Source organism: Spermophilus citellus (assembly GCF_964194105.1).
Source record: "Spermophilus citellus genome assembly, chromosome: 12".
NCBI lineage: Eukaryota > Metazoa > Chordata > Mammalia > Rodentia > Sciuridae > Spermophilus > Spermophilus citellus.
Genome location: NC_138198.1, coordinates 72,412,375 through 72,438,856, shown reverse-complemented (window position 1 = coordinate 72,438,856; position 26,482 = coordinate 72,412,375). Strand labels below are relative to the sequence as shown.

At 37.9% G+C, this 26,482-nt stretch overlaps 1 protein-coding gene and 1 pseudogene across 5 annotated transcripts in view; one reads left to right on the top strand and one right to left on the bottom strand.

Moving 5' to 3' along the window:
• LOC308631582 (receptor-type tyrosine-protein phosphatase mu-like) overlaps positions 1-26,482 on the top strand; it is a 102,349-nt gene that overhangs the window by 48,479 nt on the left and 27,388 nt on the right. For 2 of the 4 annotated variants that reach the window (XR_014018260.1, XR_014018262.1), the window contains exon 2: positions 17,756-17,931. Coding sequence is in view for 1 of the 4 variants with exons in the window: in XM_081262926.1 (XP_081119052.1) it covers positions 17,808-17,931; positions 22,143-22,217; positions 22,451-22,477 (226 nt within the window). In the remaining 3 variants the exon portion in view is untranslated. Of the gene's footprint in view, positions 1-17,755; positions 17,932-22,142; positions 22,218-22,450; positions 22,478-26,482 lie in introns of all 4 variants that reach the window. The other 2 variants (XM_081262926.1, XR_014018261.1) reach the window with 2 other exon arrangements.
• On the bottom strand, positions 90-882 carry LOC308631652 (lysine-rich coiled-coil protein 1-like; annotated as a pseudogene). Its single transcript has 2 exons — positions 432-882; positions 90-225 (listed from the first exon to the last, which is right to left on the bottom strand). The product of its transcript is annotated as a lysine-rich coiled-coil protein 1-like (transcript).

The window sequence follows — 26,482 nt, the reverse complement described above, 5'->3', positions numbered from 1 at the left end:
GCTTGCTCACAAAAGAAAGCAATAAGGACATGGGCACCATAAAACCCAGCTCTGCAACTCTTTTTTCAACTTAACCCCAGGAGAATCAGCTACAGCACTTCAAAACCCAAGATGCACTGGTCTCAAAGCATTTTCTCCTCTGTCCTCTCCTTACCTTGGTCCTTCCTTGCTTTTCTGTCCTCTCTTTCTTAGAGGTTACCTCTTGGCTCTTTTTCTCCTTTGGTTCTTAAGTTTTTTCTACACTAATCTGTGCAGCTTCTGCCTTCACTTTTGCTTTCTTTCTTTGGAGCTCCTGTGTCTGTCTAAATCCAGTTCCTTATAACCTCTTTTCCTCTGGTGCTTGAGCCGCTCCTCCTCTGTTTTTCCTCTGCCATCCTCTGGGTACCTTTTCCCCTGCTGATGTACCTAATTATGGCTGGTTTGATGGGCACTGGGACTGTTTCTCAAGGAGAGGTGCCTATGAACTCTGGATTCTATGTCATATGAACCACAATTATATTCTCACTGACGAAGGTCCATGAGCACTGGTTTCTCTAAGAAACAGTCCTTGGGGAGCTGAGAGTAGCTCAGAGAGTTTCATCTCAGCCTGCTGTCCTGAGCTGGTAAGCACTGAGGTACCTGGTTTTCCACTGTTTGTGGAGTTTTGCATGACCTTACGTAGGTCTGGAGAGTTCCCGATGGGGGTCTTTATCAAACATTCTATACCTGAGTCTGGAGTCAACCTGTTCTCTTGTTCCCACAGGTTTCCAAATAGTCCTCTCTCATCTTTCTGAAACAAGTCTTTGGCTCTAAGCCTCTGGCTTTCTGAACTTTAATATAATCTTCAAGTTCATCTTGAAAAGAATCATATGACTTTAAATGCTTCATTAGGTTGACAAAAAATGATTCTCCTTCTCAGGCTGAGATCTTGGGGGAGATTCCTGATCAAATTTGCCCTTTAATTGCTTCAGATTTTCAGAATGAACTTTCTTCCATAATGAGGCTATGCAAGATCCTTGGGAGCTCATAATAGGAACTCTTTTATTATTATTCAATCTGAAGCATTATTCCACAGAGGCTTTTTATAAAAAGTATCTGTAAAAGTTCAGTCTTTGTTCAGTAAATGTGGAGGCGGAGAGGCATCCACAACTATAGCCCTCTCCACCAGCGCCTAGGTCAGCCTGGTGAGCTGGGTATGGCCAAGAGGCAAGAACACCTCTGCTGCCGCCTACCAGAACAGGGCAGCCAGGAGCCGGAGGTGGAGACCCGGCCTCCAGAGGCGAAGTCGCCGCCACCATTTGCAGCTGACTGGGCAGCGCCCGTGCTGTGGCAGCCTGGAATAGAGTCTTTAATAATACAGTTTCAACCTATAAGTTTATGAGATTCTTGTATACTTAATCCTGTAATCCAAGGTTTTACCTGGATTTTATAATAACATCAGTGCTTCAATTAGGGTCCAGAAAATGCAGTTTTACTGAATCCCTATTTGCCTACTGATACCAGCGTCTTGCCCCAATTTTATGAGGCAGAGGCATTCCTAGGTTTTCTAGTAAGCTTAACAGACATCATCAAGAGGGAAATGGGAGTTCTATTCCAATGTGACATGCATGAAAAGCCCCTCTTTTTCTCACTCGTATTTATAGTCTGATGGAGAATCAACAAACAGTATACCATTTTAGTCTTACTGCAGAGTGACATTTTTGAAACCATTAAATTTCAAGATAATGTGCACACATGGAATTTAGCAGCATAAGCTGACTGTGAGCAGGGACCTGCTATCACTAATGTCACTTTATTCTCAGTTCTGCTCTACTGTGGCTTATACCAGTTTCATATTTCTTGTGCCATTATTGATTCCAGTCCCTCTGGATTCATATTGCCCTGATGTGAGAGAGAAAACTAAACAGAATGTTACTAAGGATGACAGATACTGCATCTATTATTTTTATGGCTGGCTTTCTTTAGTGTTTAAAATCTTCAGCTGGTTTGGGAAATTACATTTTGGTGCTCACAGGAGCCATGAGGGACTCCCAAATGGAAGGTGTTTTTGTCAGGAGGGATCTATGTGCAGGTGGATCTTGGAGGGCAGACTGTGTATGTGTTTATAGGTCCTCCTGCAGCATGTGTTCAGAAGAGCCTACATTCAAATTTAGTTCCAAAAGTAAATACAGTGAGGGCCTATATAAGGGTATTAGACTTTGAGTTATAGAATGGGAGCTCAGCCTCCTGGAGCCAGGAGCCCTCAGAGCCATCAACTATGCATCAGTCATTCTCTCTCCCTCTGACTGCTGCTGTGCCTCCCCCTCACACACTATGATGTTCATCACATATTTTTTTTATAAAATAAAGATATTATGATCAATCATGCAATCAAAATAAGAACAAATATTTGGTGAGTACCAATGAGGTGCCAGGTACTGTTCTAGGACAGGGGATGAACTCTAAGCAAAAGGAGCAAAAAGTTCTGTCTTCACACTGCTGGCATTTAATGTGTGCCTACAGGCTTAGTAAGACACCTGTTGACTGAGAATAAAACAGTGTCTGCCAACCCAAGCAGAGTCACCCACTTCCAGAGAGGGCGATGGAATTTGGGGTTCCTGTGCGTGAAGCAGGCTGGCTGTGAAATAAATCTAAGAAGAGAAGGCAGCAGAAAAAACCACAGGACACAGAAAGTAGTTTTAGAAAGTGAGGGCCTGATGGCTCTTTGACCTTAAGGGTCTATTCCACACGGGAAAGACAGTGAGAGCCCATGTTTGCTTTATTTATTTGGGGGAACTTCAAAGACTTTCTACAGAATGTTTTTCATCAAATAAGATAGGAGGTGGGCTGTCCAGTTCCCAGTTGGTCACTACCAACACTGGAGCTGTGAGACCAGTCTTTCCAGCTCATGGAAGACAGAGGTCATGTGCATTGCACAATCCATTAAGTGGGAGGAGCCACAGAATAGCTTGCAATGCCAAACCAAAATCTCCTTGGCTCAAGGCTGAGTGAAGACTTCCCAAATAGCTCAGGGGTGGCTCCCCCACAAAGAGGGATGCTTAGTAACCAGAGATCTCTTTGAAATTCAAAGGTGAGAAAAATGTTCTTTTTGATTTATTAAAAAGTCTACTACTATTAGAAAATTTGAGGGAGTCCTGTTCTTTCCACAATATAATGGGCTTTCTTCTTAATTTAGTTCCAAAAGTAAAGAAAGTGAGGGCCTATATAAGACTTAAGTATTAGACTTCTTTTTATTCTCACATATCAATTTAATTAAGGATTTCATGATTTTTATTGTAATAAATAATAATATTGGTTCACTCTGTATTTTAACTCATGATAATAATGGCCATTTCAGAGTCACGTATTTGTGCCATGATTTGGGAGTAATCATGGCACAAATTCATATATATGTGAATGCACCAAGAGAGATACTGTCAGCCACTGGGCAGAGAGATCCACGTATTTCATTGCTTTGACGGGCTGGTGCATGTTCCTTTACAGATACCCTCCCAGCCAAGGAGGCACTCCAAGGCATTGTTACCTCTGGGTCACCCAACATAAAACAGCAGTGTCAGAAGAACACTTCTACTTTAGTCAACTATTGTGCACTCCCAGCCACAGAATAAACCAGGCTTTATTTACAGTGTCCAGACTTAAGCAACTAGTGAAGTTCAGCTCAGGATGCCAGTGATGGTTTCAGAAAGATGATTTCATCTCCACATTGGAAAACAAAGCCAGATGCTTACAGGTCTCAGGCCTAAGGTCTAGGACAACTTAACATGACTGCATTGGTTTCCTTCTCTCTAAGGGAGAGATAATAATATTAATTTCCTCACTGGGCTGTTAATAAGAATTAAAAGAGTTAATGAACTTAAAATACCTGTCTTACCCAAAATCCTGTGAATTTTTGCTAATTATTTTCATATTGTATTTTTATCACCTGTTATAATGCATGTTCAAGTTGAAATAATTACAAGTCCAACTGCTGTGTTTTTTTTTCCTTAAAATTCTAACATTTAAAAACATTATCTGGTAATTTGCATAAATCTATCTTTAAGGTGACAGCTCTTTATTCATTTAGGTTTATTCAGTTGAATCTTGGCAAACTGGGTATAATGTACGCATTGTTTGACTCAACCAATAGCTATTTCATTCCTATTGTGAGAGAAGTTAAATACTTTTTGGTTCCAGCTTCTACCCCATAGCTTAATTATGTCTAAGTACACACTTTTTTTTTGTTTTTTTTTCTTTTTTTTTTAATTGATTATTTAAAGCATTACATAGCTCATGATATATCTATCATCTTTCATACATTTGACTCAAATTGTGTTTTGAACTCCCATTTTCACCCCAAATACAGATTGCAGAATCACATCTGTTACATATTCACATTTTTACATAATGTCATATTAGTGACTGTTGTATTCTGCTACCTTTCCTATCCCCTACTATCCCCCCTCCCCTCCCCTCCCCTCCCATCTTCCCTCTCTACCTCCCCTGCTGTTGTTCAATTCTTACAAAAGCCATGACTAAAAAGTCATTTGTCTTTTATTCTTTGGACTGTATGTAATTTCCATATCTATAAGTTTTGCTATAAAAAAATCTTTATAATATTTAAGTGAAAGGTTGTTTTTAAATGAAAATGCCTTTTCTATAGGCAACACTTGAACTTCACGTCAGTGCTATAAAGCCATTGCTCAGGCACAGCTCCTAGCAGCAGAACCTATAGGGACAGGGATAGTCATGCTCTGGGGTGAACTGTGTCCTACAACCTTGAGTGGCAGTGAACCAGGTGTGCAAGCAGCATCCACACTGAGGATGACCCTTGATATCTCTCCCCTGGAATCCACTGGTACTGGTGGCAGATGTGCCTTCTCACCCTGCTCCTCCTACATGGCCACCCACTTCTGCTGGAGAGAGGAAAATAGGAGGAGGAGTTGTTTCCTTCCTCCATGCCGTACTTTGTTCTCCTAATCCACAGCCATTTGTCCTCCAGCCCTGCCATGAGACACATTGCTGACAAGTTCATTCTTCACTGGGTTTTCTTTATAAGTTGTGATTCATACCTGTCATGTAGCTGATACAAGCCAGGGCATTTTTCTCATTTCTCTTGCCCTTACTTTATTTTTTGTTTAGCCTCACAAAAGAAACACAACAGAAAGATTAGGATATAATAAGCATGAAGTATAATAACCTTTAAAATGAATTCATTACACATTTCTCATCTTTCTCCCCTTTATCCTGATTTCTAACTTTAGGGCTATGACTACCCTTCCCTCTAATTTTTTTATCATATAGCATTACAATGTGTTTCATAGGCTTTATTTAAACATTGTGTTACTCAACTTTCTATAACTGTAACAAAGTAGTTGAGATAATCAACTTAAAAAGAAGAAAGTTTTATTTTGGCTTATAATTTACAGATTTCAATCCATGTCTGGGTAGAGTCATTGCACTTTTGGAGGCAGCACATCATGGGCAGGGAGCATATAGTATGGTGCCATGAGACACATTGCTGACAAGCATACAGCATTCAGCTTATGGCAGTCAGGAAGGAAAGAAAGAAAGAGCAAGGGCCTATTGGGACTCATCTTTTAAAGGTTCCACCACATCCCAAGAGCACCAAGCTGGAGACTTACTTTTAACACATGGTCCTTTGGGGGACACTCAAGGTCCAAACTATAGCAAACAAAATATGGAGTTCCCACATACCACCTATCATACACACAGCCTTCTCCACTATCCACGTTCTCTTTTTTTTTAATGTTTACTTTTTAGTTGTAGTTGGGCACAATACCTTTATTTCACTTATTTATTTTTATGTGGTGCTGAGGATCAAACCCAGGGTCTGGTACATTGCAAACAAGCGCTCTACTGCCAAGCCACAACCCCAGCCCCCCAATATCTACATTCTTTAACCGAGCAGTACATTTATTATAATTTGCAAACCTATATTGATATATCATTGTCACCTAAAGTCCATAGTTCACCCTAAGGTTCACTCTTCATGTTGCACATTCTAATTTGATAACTCCATAATGACATCTATCCTCCATTATAATATCATATAGAGTAGTTTCCTGCCCTAAAAATCCTCTGCATTCTACCTGTACATTCCTCCCTTTCCTGATCCCTGACAACCATTGACCTTTATACTGTCTTCATAGTCTTGCCTTTTCCAGAATGTCATACAGTGTGAATAGCCTTTTTAGATTGGCTTCTTTCACTTAATAATATGCATTTAAGTTTCTTCCATGTCAAGTCATAGCTTTATAGTTCATTTCTTTTTTCTTTTTATTCTTTTCTTTTTTTTTTTAATACAGGAGCTTGAACCCAGGGTGCCTTACCAGTTACCCAGCCCATTTTATTTTATTTTATTTTATTAATATTTGAGACATAGTCTGGATAAATTGCTTAGGTCCTCACTAAGTTGCTGTGGCTGGTCTCAAACTTTGGATCTTCCTTCTTCAACTGCCCTGAGTTGCTGGGGTGACACCCAGCTTTAATTAATTTCTTTTTAATGTTGAATAACATTCCACTGTTTGAATGACCACAATTTGTTTATCTACTATCCTACAGAAGGACATCTTGGTTGCATTTAGATTTTTAGCAAACATGATTGAAGATACTATAAACATCTGTGTGCAGATTTTTGAGTGGATTCAAGTTTTCAGTTCATTTAGGTAGATACCAAGAAGATTGGTATTTACTAGACGGTTGCTAGATCTTATGGTACAAACATGTTGTTTTCCTAAGGAGCTGCCAATCTGTCTTCCAAAGTGACTGTCATTTGAATTCCCACCAGCAATGAGAGTTCCCTATGTTGTCAATGTTGAGAATTTAGGCCATTCTGATAGATGTGTAGTAGTATCTCATTGTTTTAATATGCATTTCCCTCCTAGTTCATGATGTGGAGTTTCCTTTTATATGTTTATTTGCATATACAAGGAAATTTTTTAAAAAATATTTATTCTTTAGTTGTAGTTGGACACAATACCTTTATTTTATTTATTTTTATGTGGTGCTGTATACCTTCTTGGTGATGTATCTGTTAAGGACTTGGATCAAATTTTAAAATTATGTTATTTGTGTTCTTATTGAGCTCTAAAAGTTCTTTGTATATTATGAATACCAGTACTTTCTAAGATGTCTTTTGCAAATATTTTCTCCCAGCATGTAGCTTATCTTGTTTTGATAGTGTCGTTCACAGAGCAGAAGTTTTTAATTTTAATGAAGTCCATCTGATTAGTTATTTCATTCATGGATCATGTCTTTGATGTTTTATCTAAAAAGCCATTGCCATGAAGGTCATCTGAATTTTCTCCTATGTTCTCAGCTATGAATTTTGTATTTTTATATTTTACCTTTTAGTCTGTGATCCATTTTGAGATAATTTTGGTAAAGGGTGTAAGGTCTCTGTCAAAATATGTATTTTTGCTGTAGGTTTCACCACCATTTGTTGAAAAGATCATTTTTGCTCCTTTCTTAAAGATCAGTTGGCTGGCTATGTTTATGTAGGTCTCTCTCTCACTTTCTGTTTTGCCCAGAGATTTATGTATTATTTTGCTCTTGCCACAGGGTTTTTATTACTATAGCTTTATAGTAAGTTTGGAAGTTGTATAGTGTTTGTTAATCCTCTGACTTTGTCCCTCTTCAATACTGTGGTAGCTATTCTGAGCTTCTCCATGTGTACTTTAGAATCCCTTTTTTCATGTCAATAAAATAAATTACCAAGATTTTAATTGAGATTCCATTGAATCTATTGATCAATTTGGGAAAAACTAACATCTTAACGCTGAATCTTCCATTTATTTAGTTCTTTGATTTCTCTCATCAGAGTTTTGTAGTTTTTTCCTAAATATTGTACATACTTGTTAGATTTTTTACCTACTCCTTTCACTTTTGTGGGTGCTAATGTAAATGATACTTTGTGTTTAATTTTAAATTCCAGTTGTTCATTATTGGGAGAGAGGAAACAGGTTGACTTTTGTCTATTAACCTTGTATCCTATGACATTGTTTATTAGTTTTAGGAGCTTTTTGGGTTGACTTACATTTTCTAGACAATTGTGTTAGCAGTAAACAAAAGTAATTTTATTCCTTCCCTCCTGTTATGTTTTATTTTCTTTTCTTATTGCGTCAGCTAAAATTTCCAATAAATATTGAAAAGAGTTAGAGAGAGGCAATGTCCTTGCTTGCTTCTGATCTTTTTGAGAAAACTTTTAGTTTCTCAAAATTAAGTGTATCAACTGTAGGATCTTAGTAGATATTCTTTATCAAGTTGAAGAAGTTCCCCTCTATTATAGGTTTCCTGAAAGATTTTATAATAAATGAATATTGGATTTCATCCAATGTTTTTTCTGTATCTATTAATATGATCATATAGTTTTTCCTTTGTACCTGTTTGATGTAATGGATTACATTCACTAGTTTCAAATGTTGAACCAACCTTGAATCCATGAAATAAATCCCACTTGGTCATAATGTATAATTTTTAAAAATCCTTAGATTCAACATGCCAATATTTTGTTGAAGATTTTTGCTTGTAAGTCTATGACAGATATTGATTACAATTTTCTTTTCTTGTAATGTCTGATTTTGGTATTAAGGTAATGCTGTCCTTACAGAATGAGTTATAAAATATACCTTCTGCTTCCATTTTCTGGAAGTGAACCCATCTGAACCTAGTGCTGTCTGATTTGGAAGATTATTAATGGGAAAGGGTATTGGGAATTTAACCCAGGGGTAATTTACCACTGAACTATATACCCCAACCCTTTTAAATTTTTTTTTTAATTTTTTGAGAAAGGCTTTCATTAATTTTCTTAGGTTCTCGCTCAGTTGCTGAGGCTGGCCTTGAACTTGCAATGCTTCTGTCTCAGTCTCCCAAGCTGCTAGGATTACAGACATGCATTTTTCCACCCCCACATGCATGGTGGAGATAATTAATTATTGACCCAATGTTTTCAATAGATACAGACCTCATCAAGATTGTATGTTTCTTTTTGTTTTGAGTTTTTACAGATTATGCCTTTCAAGTTGTTAGCCTATTCCATCTAAGTTCTCAAGTTTGTAGGCACAGATGTGTTCAAAATATTCCTTATTGTTCTTTTAGTGTCTGTGTGATCTGTAATGATGTTCCATCTTTCATTTCCAATATTACTAATTTTGTTTTCTTTCTTTTTCACTTAGTTTGTCCAGAAACTTATAAATTTTATTGATCTTTTCAAAGAACCACATTTTGGTGTTTTTTTTTCCTATTAATTTCCTCTTTTCCATTTCACTGATTTTTTACACTAATTTTTATTTTTATTTTTATGCTTCCTTCAGATTTAATTTTCTTTTTCTATTTTCCTTATTCATATTTTTCTTTATTAATGTATGTATTCAATATTATAATTTTCATTCTAAGCACTACTTTTGATGCATCCCACAAAATTTGATGCTGTATTTACATTTTCATTTCTTTGAAAAAAATTTAAATCTCTCTTGAGATTTGTTCTTTGACTTGTCTGTTGTTTTTAATCAGACATTTTGGGATTTTCAGCTATCTTTACTGAATTTTTGTTTTTTCATCTGAAAACATACATTACATTATTTCTAATTTTCTAAATTTTTTAAGGTGTGTTTCATGGAACAAAATGTGTTCTATTCTTCTGAATAGTCTCTGTGAGCTTGAGAATAATGTGTTCTGCTGTTGTTGGATGAAATAATCTAAAGGTGTCAGTTATATCCAAATGATTGATGGTGCTATTGAGTTCATCTGTGTCCTTACTGATTTTCTGCCTGCTGGATTTGTCCTTTACTGACAAAGGGATGTTGATGTTTCCAACTCTAAGAGTGGATTCATCTGTATCTCCTTGTACTTCTATCACTTTTTTCTTGTATATATTGATGCATTGTTAGAGGTTCATACACATTAAGGATTTTTAAGTATTTTTAGAAAGGTGACCCTTTTGTCATCTGAAATGCCTTTTTATCCCTGATAATTTTCCTTGGTCTGAAGTTTTCTGCTAATTTTAATATAGCATATTCTTATTTTCTCTTGATTGTTTTTTACATAATGCTACAGTCTGTATTTCTTTGTTTTTAATCTCTGTGTGTCTTTATATTTATGGGAAGTTTCTTATAGAGACTATATAGTTGGGTCTTTTTTCTGATCTACTGTGGCAGTCTCTGTCCTCTACTTGCTGGTGTAAACTGTTGATATTTAAAGTGATTATTGATCTATTAATAACCTATCATGTTTTTTGGGGGGCGGATATTGTTTGTTTTCTGTTTGTTGCCCTATTCTTTGTTCCTATTTTAGTCTCCCCCACCTTTTCTGCCTTAGTTTAATTGAACATTGAATACTATTCGTTTTCTGTACATTCTTAGCTTCTTTATTCTTTTCACTTTTCATTGGTTGCCCTAGAGTTTGCAGTTGTCACTTACGATTAATGCAAACCTAACTTCAAATAACAGTATACTACTTGACAGGTGGTCCATGTTCTTATAATAGCAAAGTATTCTTTTTTCCTCCCTTATATCATTGCTGTATTTACTTTACTTATTAATAATCTGTAGTCATCAAATGCTTTGTTGCTGTTATTATTTTGAGTAAATGTTTATCTGATAGATCAATTAAGAACAAAAATATATATCTTCCTTATTTCTTTTATAAAACTCTTCCTTTTTTATGTACATCCAGGTTTCTGGTCTATATCATTTTTCTTCTTTCTAAAGAACTTTTTTCATATTCAGATTTTTATTTAATTTTATAGTGAACAAAGTACATATATCCCTCACCAATTCCGGGTAATTTAGTGTGGCAGTTCTCCATAATATACTATTCAAAGAGATGCTTTGGTCAAGACTAGAGTGAATTATAAAAAGAAATGCTATTATAAAACCAACACTGGGCTGGGGTTGTGCCTCAGCGGTAGAGCGCTCGCCTAGCACAGGTGAGGCCCTGGGTTCCATCCCCAACACCACATAAAAATAATTAAAAATATTGTATCCAACTACAACTAAAAAATAAATATAAAAAAAACCCCAACACCGTCACAAATTACATTAAAAAAAAATACATAGTATTTGCATGTTGTGGTTTACAGTGTTTTCTTGGGACTGGCCCCCAACATCATGAAATGGCAGAGATGCCAGTTTATCATGTTAGATATGGAGGCTCACCCAGTTTCACCTTAATCTTTAGGATCACCATCGTCAGCTTTAGACAACATCATTTTGGCTACTGACAGTGTGGTCTGCCCTGTAAGTGACTATGCAGTTGCTCTTATGAGTGATATGTCCATTATGGTCCTTGAGATCTTAAACTTTCACCCACTGGCTCTCATTTTTTTTCATAGGTGTGCATTTTGTGATGATTTCTCTTGTTCCAGGCATGATAGGTGATTGGCTCTCAACTACCAATAAACTCCCTTAATTTTTGTTTGTCTGAAAGAGTCTTTGTTTCTTCATCACTTTTGAAGGATAATTTCATAGAATGCAATATTATGGCCAGGTGTGGTGGCACATACCTGTAATCCCAGCAGCCCAGGAAGCTGAAGCAGGAGTACCACAGATTCAGTCAGCCTCAGCAACTTAGCAGGATGGTGAGCAACCTAATGAGACCCTATCTCAAAATAAAAAGGACTGGTGATGTGGCTTGGTGGTCAAGCACCCTTGGGTTCAATCACTGGTACCCAAAACAAACAAACAAAAACAACAACAACAACAAAACAACATTCTGTGTTTGTGGCTTTTTTCATCAACACTGAGTATTTCACTCACTCTCTTGCTTGTGTGATTTCTGAAAAGTTCAATGTAACAAAAGCTTTTTTTCTTATAAGTAAGGTGTTTTGTCCATCTGGCTTCTGTCAGGGTTTTTAATTTTTTTCTTTGACTTTCTGCAGTTTGATGTGATACACCAAGGTGTAGATGTTTTGGGCTTTTATTTGGTGTTCTCTGAGCATTTGACATGAATTTTATGAAATTGTCATCATTGCTTCACATGTTTGTTCACTTCTTTTCTTTCTTCTTCTTCCGGCATCCAATATACATACATGTTACACCTTTGTAGTTGTCCCACAGTTTTATAATATTTTGTTCTTGTTTTTTGTTTTTGTTTTTTAATTTGGTGGTTGTTTTGCTTGGTTGGTTTTTTCAGTCATTTTTCCTTGCTTTTCAGTTTTGCAAGTTCCTATTGTTGTATCCTTAAGCTCAGAAATTCATTCCTGGCAGTACCAAATCAACCAATAAGCATATCTGAGGCATTTTTCATTGCCATTACAGTGTTTTTTTTTTATCATTAGCATTTCTTCTCTGTTCTTTCTTAAAATTTCCATCTCTTTGCTCATGTTGCCCAATCTGTTCTTGCATGCTGTCTACTTAACCTATTAGAGCCCTTAACATATTAATCATGGTTGTTTCAAATTCTCAAAAATCTCTGCGATATTATAGTCTGATTGTGATGTTTGCTCTGAGTCTCCAAACTCTGTTTTTGTCTTTTAGTATACCTTATAGTTCTTCCTTGATAATTAAACATGATATATTGGATAAAAAGGACCTCAGTAAATAGACTTTTAAATGTGGTAACAAGGGAACAGGGGAGGTGTTCTGTAATGCTATGATTTTTTCTCAAACTTTTAGTGAGCATGCAGTTGGACTATGAACTCACAGATGTTTCTCAGCTCTCCCAACCTCCACCCTTAGGTGGGACACAATTGTTAATGTGAGGTGAAGTTCCGTATTTCCTTTCCCCCATATTAGTTAGGTACTAGTAAAATTCCAGCAGGTTAGCTCTAGTAAAATAGTGTTTCTTGAGGGAGAGTCTTATGTGTTAGTCAACTTTTTGTCTTTGTGACCAAAATACCTGACAAGAACAACTTATGGGAGCAAAAATTTATTTTTGGCTCATGGTTTCAGAGATTTGGTTAATGATCAGCTGACTCCATTGCTTTGGCCTCAAGGTGAGGCAGAACATCATGGTGGAAGGGTGTGGTGGAGAAGCACTGCTTACCTCTTGGTAACCTGGAAGCAAAATAGGGAAGTCAGGTGCCACAGGGAAGGTGAGCCCTTCCAGAGCACACCCAATGACTTACCTCCTCCCACCTGCCCCACCTGCCTATAGTTACCACCCAGTTAGTCCATTCAAATTAGGATGGGCTGATTAGGTTACAGGTCTCATAATCTGAATCATTTTTACCTCTTGAATTAACAGGATCTTTGGGAGGACAGCTCAGATCCAAACCATATAGCATCTTGTTAAGACCGGAATGTTCTGGGCTGGGGTTGTAGCTCAGTGGTAGAGCACTTGCCTGGCACATGTGAGGCACTGGGTTTGATCCTCAGCACCACATAAACATAAATACATAAAAATAAAGATATTGTGTCCATCTACAACTATATATATAAAAGAACAGAACTTTCTGGCATATTTCAAAAATGGCCACTTTTCACTTCATCCTGCTGAAAGCATGAGGGGATTTGCCTCTGAAAATCACTGTGAGTACGTGGTAAAAGATCATGGAGGTTTAACTCTCAAAAGTGTGGAGACCCCTTAAGTTTAGTCACCCTCTCCCCACCCTCCCCTCCGGTCCCTGGTGTTTCTCACTCTAAGCCTGGGCCACAGAGTACCTCCAGCACTTTGTCGATGATGGTTTAGGTCATCCTGACCCTGTAGTGGTTCTTGCTTTTCTTCATGGACTTCGACTCCCATCAGTTGTCATCGAATTTACTTTGGATCTTTCCAATTTTGGAGGCAGTTGTTTGCTCTGTGACCTCAAGTCTCTGACAGATGTAAGAAGAGTTGCTGATTTTCAATTTGTCTGGCTTTTACTTGTTAGGATGGGGTAATAACTTCTAGCTCTCTTTGTGCCAGATTGGAAGCTGTAAGTCCTTTCTCAAGTGGTTTTATGATCTACTTATAGATGTTGATATGAACCTTTTCTTTTTCTTTTGTTTTCGTCTTCTCTTTTTAATTACTAAAACCCTTTCTGATTCATGGAGTACAAGTTTGGAGATTGCAGATTAAAATATTTCAGATAAACCATGTTTTGAAAAATATAAACAAATAACTGAGTGTTTAGATATGATTACAAAGAAAATAACTTCAACTTTAGGAATTTCCATCCATAAGATATTTCATTAAGTTCTCAAAGTTTTTCTAGTAGGTTTTAGGGTTTTCAACTTAAAAGAATAATACAAGGTTCAACGAGAAGCCAGGAGTGAGGGTTGGGGACCTCCAGTTTATCCATAGTTATAACAGAGCCTCAGTTCTAAATCTAACCTCCTTAACTATCTATAATTATGAATGAAAACTTTGAACTGCAGATAAGATCAAATAAAATTCCCAAACAATGACTTAAGACTTCCATGACTAAGCAAGCTACTTTTAACAGATGGGTTATTAGTGAACTCACTTCACTTATGCTTTGGTGTGATGATAACTAATTCAGTTCACAAGCATTTTGGATGCCACCAGCTTGTGAACGTAAAGCATTGGCTAGGTACTAATAACCCAACTTTTTCAAAGCATTATAGTTTGGGATGGTGGAGTGTCCACACTTAAAATTAACTTAGTTACAGTATTGCTTATAAGGAAATTTAAATTGATGAAATACTTTACATGATAAATCATATTGTTTCTAAATTAGAAATTTGGGGTTCAGAGTTCATGGTTCCAATATCAGCTCCATTAAGGAAAGTTGCTTAATGTCCTTGAAACTCAATTGCCTCATCTATAAAATAGGGAATAAGAAGGTAAAATAGGGAATAAGAAGGTAAAATAGGGAGTAATAATTTGTGCATGTGCATGAGGAATTAACAAGATGTTGCAAGCAGAGTATTGACATATGGTAGTTGTGTGTTCTATGTTACTTTCTACTCCTCTAATCCATTTCAAAAGGATTCAGCTGCTTAGTGCTATTATTTATGGAGTGCAGAAGGGCCAGCCAGTATGTTTTATTTTTAAATTTGATTTATTTAACAACAATTAAAAATTGAGTTGACATAAGATCTGGATTTCTGGTTTCTCCAGAAACTTTCAATGACTAGGATCTCCACAGAGCATCTTCCCAGAAGAGTTGAGGCACTGTTTCCCCTCCATTTCTCCAGTCTCCACCACTTCTTTTTTTATTTTTTATTTTTTGTTTTAGATGAACATATTACCTTTATTTTAATTATTTCTTTTTTTACGTGGTGCTGAGGCTCTAACCCAGTGCCTCACACGTGCAAGGCAAGCGTTCTGCCACTGAGCCGCAACCCCAGCCCCTCTCCACCGCTTCTTATTGCCTTGTGCTTCATTTGTATTTGGGACATCTGAGGGGAGCAAAACTGTGTTTGAAGGACAGAGTGAATGCAAGAAGCCTGCTGAGAACATTGAGTTGGAAACTGAAGGTTTACAGACAGAAAGTATGTGTTCAATGGATATTAACTTAAAGGTCCAGGTCTCTGACTTGACCTCTGATTTGAACATGAACCCATGAGTCCTTAATGGGATTCTTATGCACTCAAAGAAAATCAGTAAGAAGTGTTTAGTGTGATATCACTTAAATTAGTTCACACACATGCAAGACTAGAAAGGAGAAAGAACTTTTCCATTACAAGCTTAGCTTTTATGAGGGCCTTTTATGATGCCACCCCCATCTACCAACCCCCCCCCCTCCAACAATACAAGAAGCACATTTGTTGTCATTTTTTCACCTTTAGAATTAGACAAATTCAAGCAAGACAAGGCCGGTAGAGTCTGGTTGACTGTGCTTCTTTTTCCAGGCAGAATAACAACAACAACAACAACAAAATTGAAGCAATTATCCACGCAAATCAGTCCAAAGCAAATCAAAAAAATCAAGCAAAAAGTGAGCCTTTTGCCTGAATCATAGAGTTAATTATTTCAGTCCTTCACTGCAGCATTCCTGGGAGACCTGGTCTAAGAATGTTTTTCCAAAAGCTAGCAGATGCAGAAGTGGAGAGAAAATGTATTGTGAGCAGAGCTGTGGAGATGGAGTGTGCTGCCCAGAACACCTGATGAGAATAGCAGGTGCAGACTCTGGCTCCACATCAGCATGGCTGGAAGAGAAGATGATCTTCGATGGGGAAGGTGATCTGCAGTGTCAAGAGAAGTGTACCAGTGCCTAGAGGGTCATTCTACCTGACCTTTCAAAATCTTTATAACTTCACCCTTGAACATATGATGTTTCAATTTACTGTCAGAGACATTATAGGTGATTTCCCTTTATGTGCTTAAAAATGTATCTCTTTTCCCATCACCTCTTTGCAATTAAAAGGGCAAGTTATTAATCAAAAACTTTTGCCTTGGGGCTGGGGTTGTGGCTTAGTGGTAGAGCACTTGCTTACCATGTGTGAGGCACTGGGTTTGATCCTCAGCACCACATAAAAATGAATAAAGGTACTGTGTCCATCTATAACTTAAAATAATAAATAAATAAAATTTAAAAAAACACTTTGACTTCAAATTATGAAATTAAAAGATGATTATAACTACAGGAAAGGAAGCATTTGGATTGTGTATCATTTGTAAATATAATCTATATTGTCTAATGTTGTGATTTCTTCCAATCCATTCACAATCAGCTAATGTGAGTACAATTTTGATTACATGGCCCATTTTAAATTCTGCTATGTTCTGGTCCAACCAGTGTCAAGATGGTTCTTTCCTCCTTTCTAGTCTTGCATGTGTGTGAACTAATTTCAGTGATATCACACTATTTCTAATAAGAAATAGCTTCCATTTTTTCTTTGTAAATGCTGCTAGGTGCTTGGGCAGAATTTGTATATTTTTCCCAGGGGTTTTGGTATGGTGTTTCTACAGTCTTAAACCTTCTCACTTGCCAGGTGTGGTGAGGTATGCCTGTATCCCAGCTGCGTGGGAGGCTGAGGCTGGAGAATCACAAGTTCAAAGCCAGCCTCAGCAAAAAGCGAGGCACTTAGCAATTCAGTTTGACTCTTTCTCTAAATAAAATACAAAATAGGGCTGGGTATGTGGCTCAGATGTCGTGTACCCCTGAGTTCAATCCCTGGTATCAGGAAAAGAAAAAAAAAAACCTTCTCAGTTAATCCCTCCTTCTTAAGGAATCTCAAATTCTATTCTTGTCTGACTTGGGAACATAAAACAACCTCTGGTGGTAAGGCCTGTAAAAAAATGGCTTTATCTGTTTATTTATGTTAGTTTCCCTTAGTTTTTTTGTGGCTTTTGTATAGGTAGCTGTAATTTTAGATTATGAGATTCAGGTGGTCAGGGAGCAGGATGCAGGGAATACTGTCCTGGGCTTTTTTGCATGGTCTTCCACTGACAGAGGGAGCAACATGATTAACCATGCTAAATGTTCCTGCTGTGATGTTCATTAGTTGAGTGTAGTCAGTGCATTTTCAACATACAGCCTTTTTAATTTACTGGGTTGTGACCCCATCATAAGACAAGAAATACCTGTATTTCAACTTTGTCAAATATTTATTAGAATCTTCTCTTCAAAACTGTATATGGCAGTATAGATAATAATTCAGTAATAAGTCAATGTCTTTGAGCGAATGTCAGTAAGCAGATGATGATTGCATTGCACAAGTATCATTGGTCATTTTGTTTTAGGCTGGTTTTTTTTTTTTTGGACAGGCAGTGGATATTTTTCATATCTATGTGTGCAGCGTGACACTCACTAAAGGCACATAAGTCAATGAATCATGAATGTGTAAAATTGTTTCAGTAGAGGTTATTCCTGAACATTGTTGAATGTGCCACCAGATCTCCAGTTTCCATTCACATGCATGTCTACATAATTCAATTCTTTGTCCTTAAGGAAACTAGCCAAGAAATGAAAGGAGACTGTGAGCAGCACCCGGCAAGAGACTATGAGCAGTACCCAGAAGGAGATGACTGTGATGGTGAACTCGATGGACAAGAGTTACGTAGAGCAAGGCACAAGCTGTGATGAAGTCTTCTCCTTCATGGACACACACAATCTAAACAGGAGCTGTAAGTGCACCCAATGGCTTTCTGGGATTCCAGGTAGCATTGAGGGATTAAAAAACAAACTGAAACAAGACTTTATTTTTCCTCTAAGAATTGTTATGCCATATTGCTCTCTTCACTCTCTTTACCTGGTCTGGAAATACTATATCTCATGGTTTGCTTAGCAAAGATGTTCCAAAGGTGATAGGACCAGGTCAGAGACCATAGGAAACCACAGTCTGTAAATTCTTCCAGAGCAGTGACAGGAAGGTTTCCTCCAGTTGAGAAGGAGGCACCTGTTTCTCATCATGCTTTTCTTTGTTTAGGTCCCATTTGTAAGCAAGCCAGGTGTGGAATTGCACAAGGGAAGCCTGTTGTAAAACAGTTTGCTAAATGGCAGTAACAAGTTAATTGTTTATGTGTTTAGCTAACAGGTTCTGCTTTCATTTTAGGGCTATGAGTGGTAATTAATAAATTAAACTGCATTTCAACTGCACAAGTCTTAAACCTCACACCAGGTGGGTAAACTGAGCTGGGCTAATACCTTCCCTTGCTTCCACCTGTGATTCAGGTACACGGCATTATTTCAGGAAACTAACAATTAGATTGATTATATGATATAAAAAAGGAACAGTTGTTTTGTCTCTTGTGATGTCAGATAACAGAGGTAAATCACATGGCCATGGATTGTAGGCCACAGCACAAGTTCATCAAGTTCAAGGTCAGAGGTTTCTTTATGCTTTTGTGTGAAATCCATCCCTGCAGACTGCTACTGACCCCGGCTGCATAATCAGGTCATTGATCAGCATGGAGATGGAGAGTGCAGCATTGCTGTTATCTAAGTAATGCACATAAAGGCTGGTGGAGCAGAGGAGCAGAGAGAGTGTCTGGGAGAGTATGGACAGTGCGAGCTGGTGTCCTGGTGTCCTGAGTGCACACGGCAGCCTGTTCAGGTGCTGTGGCTCTCCATCCACTCCTCTCTCAATCACAGCATGGTCAATGCCTGTGCCTGCTCCCAGCATCACATTGCTCCTTGAGACTTCATAGAATTTAGTCTCTTATTTTTCTGTACATAGTTACTGCAGTCATCCCACATTTTCCTGCTACATTTATGTGCTCTACACATATACCTGGCCTTACATCGAGCTGGTGCCGCTTGGTTTTCATTTTTGGTGGCCTTTCTTTACCCTCAGTGTCATTTTACTGATAGATATAGAAGCTGTAGTTTCTCACTATACCATAAAGTGCATCCCATTTTGTCATTGGATTCTCTCTGCTTCTTGTAGCAGATGTTACATTTTTCTTTCAAAAGCACATATGTAATATATTTAATGGCTGTAACATATATGGCCTATGTTGTATTTGTTGGGGGCTGGGGGTGAAGAAGATCTTTGAGCTACATACAAGGTTGGTATTTTTGTAGCAGCAGTTATTTCTTGAGCATCAGAAGGTAAGGAACACAGGAGCTAGGAGTGTTGCTCAGTGGTAGAACATTTGCCTAGCACATGTGAGGCCCTGGTTCCATCCTTAGCACCACACACGCAAAAGAGAAAGAGTGAGAGAGAAGAAAGGGACTGTGTGGATGTAACATACGGTTTCACTTTCAACCCATTAAAGTTCCAAAGTTTTTATTTCATAGTAAAATTCCTCATGAATACATTTGCTTAAAATGACCTTCCCCAAGAATAGGAACCTACATTAGTAGCTTCAAGGCCTTTGTTTGAGGTTGGAACCACAGAGAGATTTGCCTCTGGACAGGAAGTGTAATCTGGAAGTTTCTTTTTAAGAAGGCAGTGGATCTGTGGAAATCCAAAAATCAGGGAAAGAAGGCAGCCAGAAGCTGGCATCCCTCTGCCTCTGGTGATCCATTTGGCATTGTTTGATGCCTCAAAGCCAGCCAAGAAATGCCACAGGAGTCTTCCTGTTTGTCTCTCACTCTTAGCAGTCAGTGGGTCTCGTCCCTGATGGTAAACTTTTTCATCATATTCTATTAACGTCCTTAAAATTAGAGCTAAAGTACTAGGGCAGGAACTTTCAGGAAGAGCATTTATTAGACCATTGTCTGCCAACCTCATCCCCATTACAAATCTGCAAAGTGCAATATCTTTTAAGGCTTGGAAAAAGTCTAGTTGAGTTGCTTTTAGAAATGAATCAGTGAGAAAAATGTGACTGGAAAATTTCAAAGTAAGCATGAACACATTTACAAAAAGTATGGAATAATCTGTCCCCCAAAGCAAGTATGAGGTGTGCTTATATAATACAGCATAATATATACTACAAAAGGAGAACATATTTGGGAAAAGGTTTGACTTGTGTAACAAAAGACAAATGTATTTGTGTTCTCTTATTTTAACTAAAAGGCAAAAATAAACAGTTATTTCATATCTGTTTTGTCCATTTTTGCCAACCATGTAAAGTTGTCTGCTGATATTAAAGAGGCATTACTCTCACTAACTCTGATATAGTTTACAAGTACTTAGTTATTTTTGTTCTTGTTTTCATCATTTATTTTTTCTGGTTGAAATATACTTTATATATGTTATTCTTCTGTACTTTAGAAAAATATAAATGACAGACAGCCTGGGTTCTGGTTTTTGTCCCATCACTTACTCATTCATCCCCTTAAAAATACAAACACAGGTAAAGGCACTGTCCTACTGGAATTGCCCCTGAGAGCTGAAATATGTTAACATGTCATCAGAATAATTATAACATACAGTGTCCACAGGTATACTTCCCACAAATATAATGGTGTAATTGGGTATTAGTGTCCTGGTCCAGCACTTGGCATCGAATAAATCATGTAAGTATGTCAGAGGAATATATATATATATATATATATATATATATATATATATATATATGTATGTTATGTTTAACCACCTTACTCATATTTAAGTTGTTATATGTTTATGAAATTTATGTGCTGTTATCATGAATCAGTGAAGATATTGAAGACAGTTGACATACTACCTTAAAATTAGGAGCTGGCCATTTTTACCGGAATTGGATAGATTAGATTGGATTGACTTTCTTTTTAAAAACAGAAGGAGAAGGTGTGATAGCATTGAATGTTTTAGAGTAATATTTTGAAGGGATGCAAGCATTTTTATAAGGATTTAATAAGACAATGTGGGGACATGCAACTTTCACCTTAAGTATCATCTTTATTTTTCATAAGTCAAATCATGTCAGTATGGAAAGTTCTCTCCATTTTCCAAAATGTGAGGAAGGACAGGAATTAGCAATCTACAAAACACTGGCATCCCCAGTATTCTTCAGAAGCCTTGAATGTCAGCATCATACAATGGCAGACTTACTACAAGAAAAGCTAGAAGTTAGAAGTATGTTGCATTTATCTACTGGGCTGTGGGGTAAGAAAAGCCTTTTTTTCAATTTTTTATTTTATTTTATTTTTTGTGCCAAAGATTGAACCCAATACACTTAACCCCTGAGCCACTTCTCCAGCACTTTTTTAATATTTTATTTAGAGACAGGGTCTCACTGAGTTGCTTAGAGCCTTGCTGATTTGCTGAATCTGGCTTTGAACTTTCTTTTTCCTTTTTTTAATCTTTAAATTTTGATATGTTATATATGAGAACAGAATGCATTACAATTCATAATACATTATTATAGAGTATAATTTTTTATATCTCTGGTTGTACACAAAGTAGAGTCACGTACTTCGTGTCTTCATACATGTACTTAGGGTAATGATGACCATTGCATTCCACCATCTTTCCTACCCCTATGCCCCCTCCCTTTCCCTCCCTCCCCTTTTCCCCTTTGCCCTATCTAGAGTTCATTTAACCCCACCCCCACCACCAGCATATTATGGATTTTGGGTTTTGGGGATTGGCTAATTTCACTTAGCATTATATTCTCCAGCTCCATCCCTTTACCTGCAAATGCCATGATTTTATTCTCTTTTAATGCTGAATAATATTCCATTGTGTATATATACCACATTTTCTGTATCCATTCATCTACTGAAGGGAAGAAAAGTCTTTAAGTGACAAAGCATTGTTTGTTCTCTTAGAGGACAAGTAACAACCCAGAGACACCTGGGGATGATGGCCTTTGCCATGTGTCCCTAAGTGAATCTGGGAAGTTTCTTTCTGTCACCTGCTTGGAGTAATCAAGGTGATTTCAGAGCATGGTGCCTGAAGTCTCAGGACTCTACAGCTTCTGACCAGCCTTTTTTTGTTTGTTTTTGGTTTTTCCTTTATCAACAGTTGTGTCATCACCATCGTCCTTTACAATGAAAACAAACACACTGAGCACATCGGTGCCTACTTCCTATTACCCAGGTAACAGATCCTTCCATCCTCTCATCTCTTCATGGCCCCTTGGCAGCCAGAACCCATCAGCCTCCCACAGTGCCATGTGCCATGCGGTGCTGTAGGAGCTCACTCTGTTGGATGTGCTGTACCCAAGGCTTTCTGTGGCTTTCATGGGGGAAGATGGGGGACCTTTCATCAATCATTTACTGTTCTTTCTCTTTTTACTTTCTCTGCATTGACCTGCTTACGATGTATGACAGACCCATTTGTGCCAACTGCAATTTTAGGTGAGAATATTTCCCTTTACCACAGTATATTGCAGGAGTAATTGAGAAAGTTAGTGGCCACTCTGGAGGAGACTGAAGTTTTAATTCTGTTTGGTGCAGTGATTAGAAGAAGGATATAGGATGGGGTGGGGGTGGGTTAGATGATAAAAAGACTTGGTCTAATCAGTCTGCATTGATGAGGAGGGTTTGTTGCATGTGTGTTGGGGATGATTTCAAAAGGTTTAAATGAACAGTCCCAGCTCCAGTATCCTCCCTTTCTGTGTTCAGAATTTAACTTATTTGTGATCCCAGGGGAAAAAAAACAATGTGTCATCACTCAGCTGTGTACTTCCAAGAACTGAATCCTGTCTAATGTAATAGTCATCCTAAAAGTGAAAATACCTCATTATTTTCAGTTATCACTCAGCACTAAAAATATCAATTGCTAAAAAATAGCATTTTTTTCAATTATGCCCAGTGGTATGCAGATCAATGATCACAGTAGAGTCTGGGCCCCCTACCCATCTACCCAGGGAACCCCCAGCATCCCAAAGTGTCTGTTGCACAGTGGAATTTCAAAGGAGCTAATGTTCTGAACTTGGAAATACAGGATGTCACTTTATAATCATCTGGTTTATTATGTTTCAGATGTTACTAAAATTGAACTCAAATATTAGCCCAGTGGGGCAGAATGGATTTAAAACATGAAATATTCCCAACAGAGGGCTACAGAAAAAAAGTCCTATTTGTGCAGTGTAAGAAGGGTGAGGAGAAATGGCATTCCCTGGCTGTTATAAACAAACATGCAAGGGCTGCTATTGCCTTTGAGATGCATAAGTAATCCAAATGTGTCCCCACTGTGTTCTCTTTCTACTGTTGTAGGGACAGACAGGCAAGGCACTGAAGATAGCAGGAAACAGTTTAACTTGACTGCAGCCAGGTTCAGAGGGCACAACTTTTGCTGTAATCGATTAATCCCCTAACCCCGACTGAGTTTTAGAACTTTATACCCAACATGTAAGGGGAGGGGCTCAGAAGTTCACAGTCTGCAGAAGTTCACATAAAGCAGCTTTTTCTTTCACTGTTTTGGGCAAGTTAACTCTTCAAGGACAACACCTGAGAAGGGGAGAGCTTCTTCTCCCCTTTCTTTCCTCCCCCTGCCAGCTGTTACCATGGAGCCCAACTGCTAACTTCTCTTATCTTAGAAATGTAGACGTCTCTGTGAAGCCCAGCTCAAGGCCAGAGGCCTTGTTACAGGATTTGTCTTTTTGGATACATTTGCATTTGCAAACACACTTCTACAAACTACTATACTGGATACATGTTTGTGAAAAAACAAGTAAAGGGCTGTTCAGCACCTGGAGTGCTGATTTCTTCCTGGCCAGTGGCCTGATAAAATAAAGCAACAAGACAATAGAAAATTTAACTACATTGAATTTTTTTTGTAGAAATTATTTTGCTTATAGTCTTAAAATCAATTATGGTGAAGATTTCTGGAGAAGCTTAGTTAAGATTTTTCATGGAGGAGGGGGTGACACTACCTTACTACTAACCTTACCAAACAAGAACACAACAAAAATATCTTCCAGGTATATGACAATTCATTGTAGCAAGAGTTCCATCCTCAGTTGTCCAACCCTCTTCCTAATTCTCTTTATATCTTTGCAACATAATTTCCTCCTGTGCTTCTCTTTCCTCTTAGTTTTTATGATTCCTGGATAGAGGGAAATTTTATTTTCCTTATGATGTTCTCTGGGCTTAATAAAGTTTGTTGCCTGGGGAAAATGTGAACTAAGGCATATTTTAGAATAAAACAGAATTTTTTAGTTTTGTATCATTTAAGATCTAACAATGCCCACAACCCCTCCTCCCTTACATACACATTTTAATACCAAGTGTAAGGAGAAAAAGGCTTCATTTTTATTCTTTTCACAAGTGAGAGGCACCGACTAACCTTTGGCACCCAGAACAATGTAATCTACATGCAAATGACATTTGCAAAATCATTGGATAGGGGAAGATTTGCGATTTCTTTTTGTATAATAGCATTCATTCCCTGGGTTCCTCCAGTAGATGTTCTGACCCTGGGGGAGCTTTGAGTGGGGCTGGCTGAGACAGGCATTGTCAGAAGGAAGAAAGTGTTCAGATTTCACAGCAGGATTAAGATAAGCTTATTAAACAAATATCATTTTTCTAAAGTCACTGCTTTGTTGTTATGAATACTAATTGAAAGGGTAAAGTTTCTAAGCTGGAAAGCTTGAATTAAAATGTAAAAGATTAGGTATTATTAAGTTCCTCTGTTACACCCAGATTCCTGAGATAGTTAAGACAATGCCCTACTGACCATTCAGCCTAGGGCCCTGTGCAGTTTGTCACAGGGCCCGAACCAATCAGTTTGAATGTGTATCCCGCTTAGGAGTGACCAATCACCCCCGCCCGACCTGTTCCTGCCAATGAATGTGCCAATCACGTCTCAAAGTTGTTGTTCAATTTCCCCGCGCCTCATGATGATTTGTTCTGATGTATGCAAAGCCCACCGCCCTCTCCAAAAAGTGTACTTAAGCTCGGCTTGACCTCTGCTCTGGGCTCTGGGCTGCTCTCCCTTCTTGAGTGAGCACGGAGCCCCAGCGCGCTGGAACGGATCCCTAATAAATCCCCCTTGCCATTGCATGAAGCTAGTCTCGTGTGGTCTCTTTCTCCGACGCTTCGCTGGACCCTTACATAATGACATCTTTTAAAGTTGGTTAGGCATGGGTTCTGGGAAAATAAAAATGATAAGCATGCAGTCCCTGCTCTCAGGGACTCCACAGCTTGGTGTCCGAAATAGACAAAGAAACTGCAGAACATGCCAAACAGTGTCCCCTATATACATGGTCAGGGTGCCATGTGACATGCAGGTGGCAGGAGCAGAGAATCCCTGGGGTCTGTGGGTAGTTGTGTCCTATTTGGTGCTCTAGTGGCCTTGTCAAGTACTGGAGAGCAAATTATCTAGTAAGAAAGAATGGAGCCAAGAAAAAGGAATAAGTATTGCTCACTTGAACCACAAACTAATTACCAACTATTGGCAAGTGGGGGAAGTAGCCAAGATGGTGGAATGGAGATTAGCGAGTAAGGAAGAGTTTTCATTTTGCAGAACTTGTTGAAAGCCATCTGGGGACACATGATCCTGGTGCCATATTCTATGGCCCTCAAACATTTCAGAATAATGCACCTGCTCTGCATTTATTTTTCCTTTCTTCCCAATCTTCTGGTTTCCCAAATGGATGAAGAAGTGTAAGGGTAACTGTGGCAAAGAAATCAGTTCTGCTAAATCTTTCTTGCTACTATTCTTCTCATAATCTCCAGTATAGCTGATTTCGAAAAAAGATGTCACATGGACTAAAGTGGAAATAAAAGTCCCATTATTTTTCCTTTGCCCACTGATGACAGAAGACATTTTTATCATAACTGGAACTGAAAGAAAATCTAATAAAATGAAGATTAAAGACCCAGGGCATAATAATGCCAAATCCTTAAATAAATGGACATCTAAGCTCCATTAAAAGTGAAGAGAAAACTCCAGCAGAGTATATTTCTGGATTTTAGCCTTAAAGTCATAAAGTCTTAGCTTACCTACTTTCACTATTTAATCAAAAATAACCTCCTTTCAATTAGCAAATATTGAGAAAAAGAAAGAGATGTTTTCCTCTCTCCTACAAGAATATTGAGAAGTGGTAATATGATGAAGAAATTGAGAAAAATTTAATGTTTTCTGTGTCATTCAGGTAGGATAGGTATGACCATGTGACCACTTGTACTGGATTATACAAATAAATTGTGGGTTCACTCTTCAACCTCCATCCCTGTGTTTGTAAGATATTAACTTTTGGGAAAAAATGTTTAGGAAAAAACAAATGAAATGTTTCAAATATAACACAGTTTAATATCCAATTCCTTACCTCATCCCCATGGGCATTCTTTCCTGCTTGACCCTTGATCCACATTTCTAAGGGCCCCTCCCTGCTTAAGATCCCTCTATTTATTGCA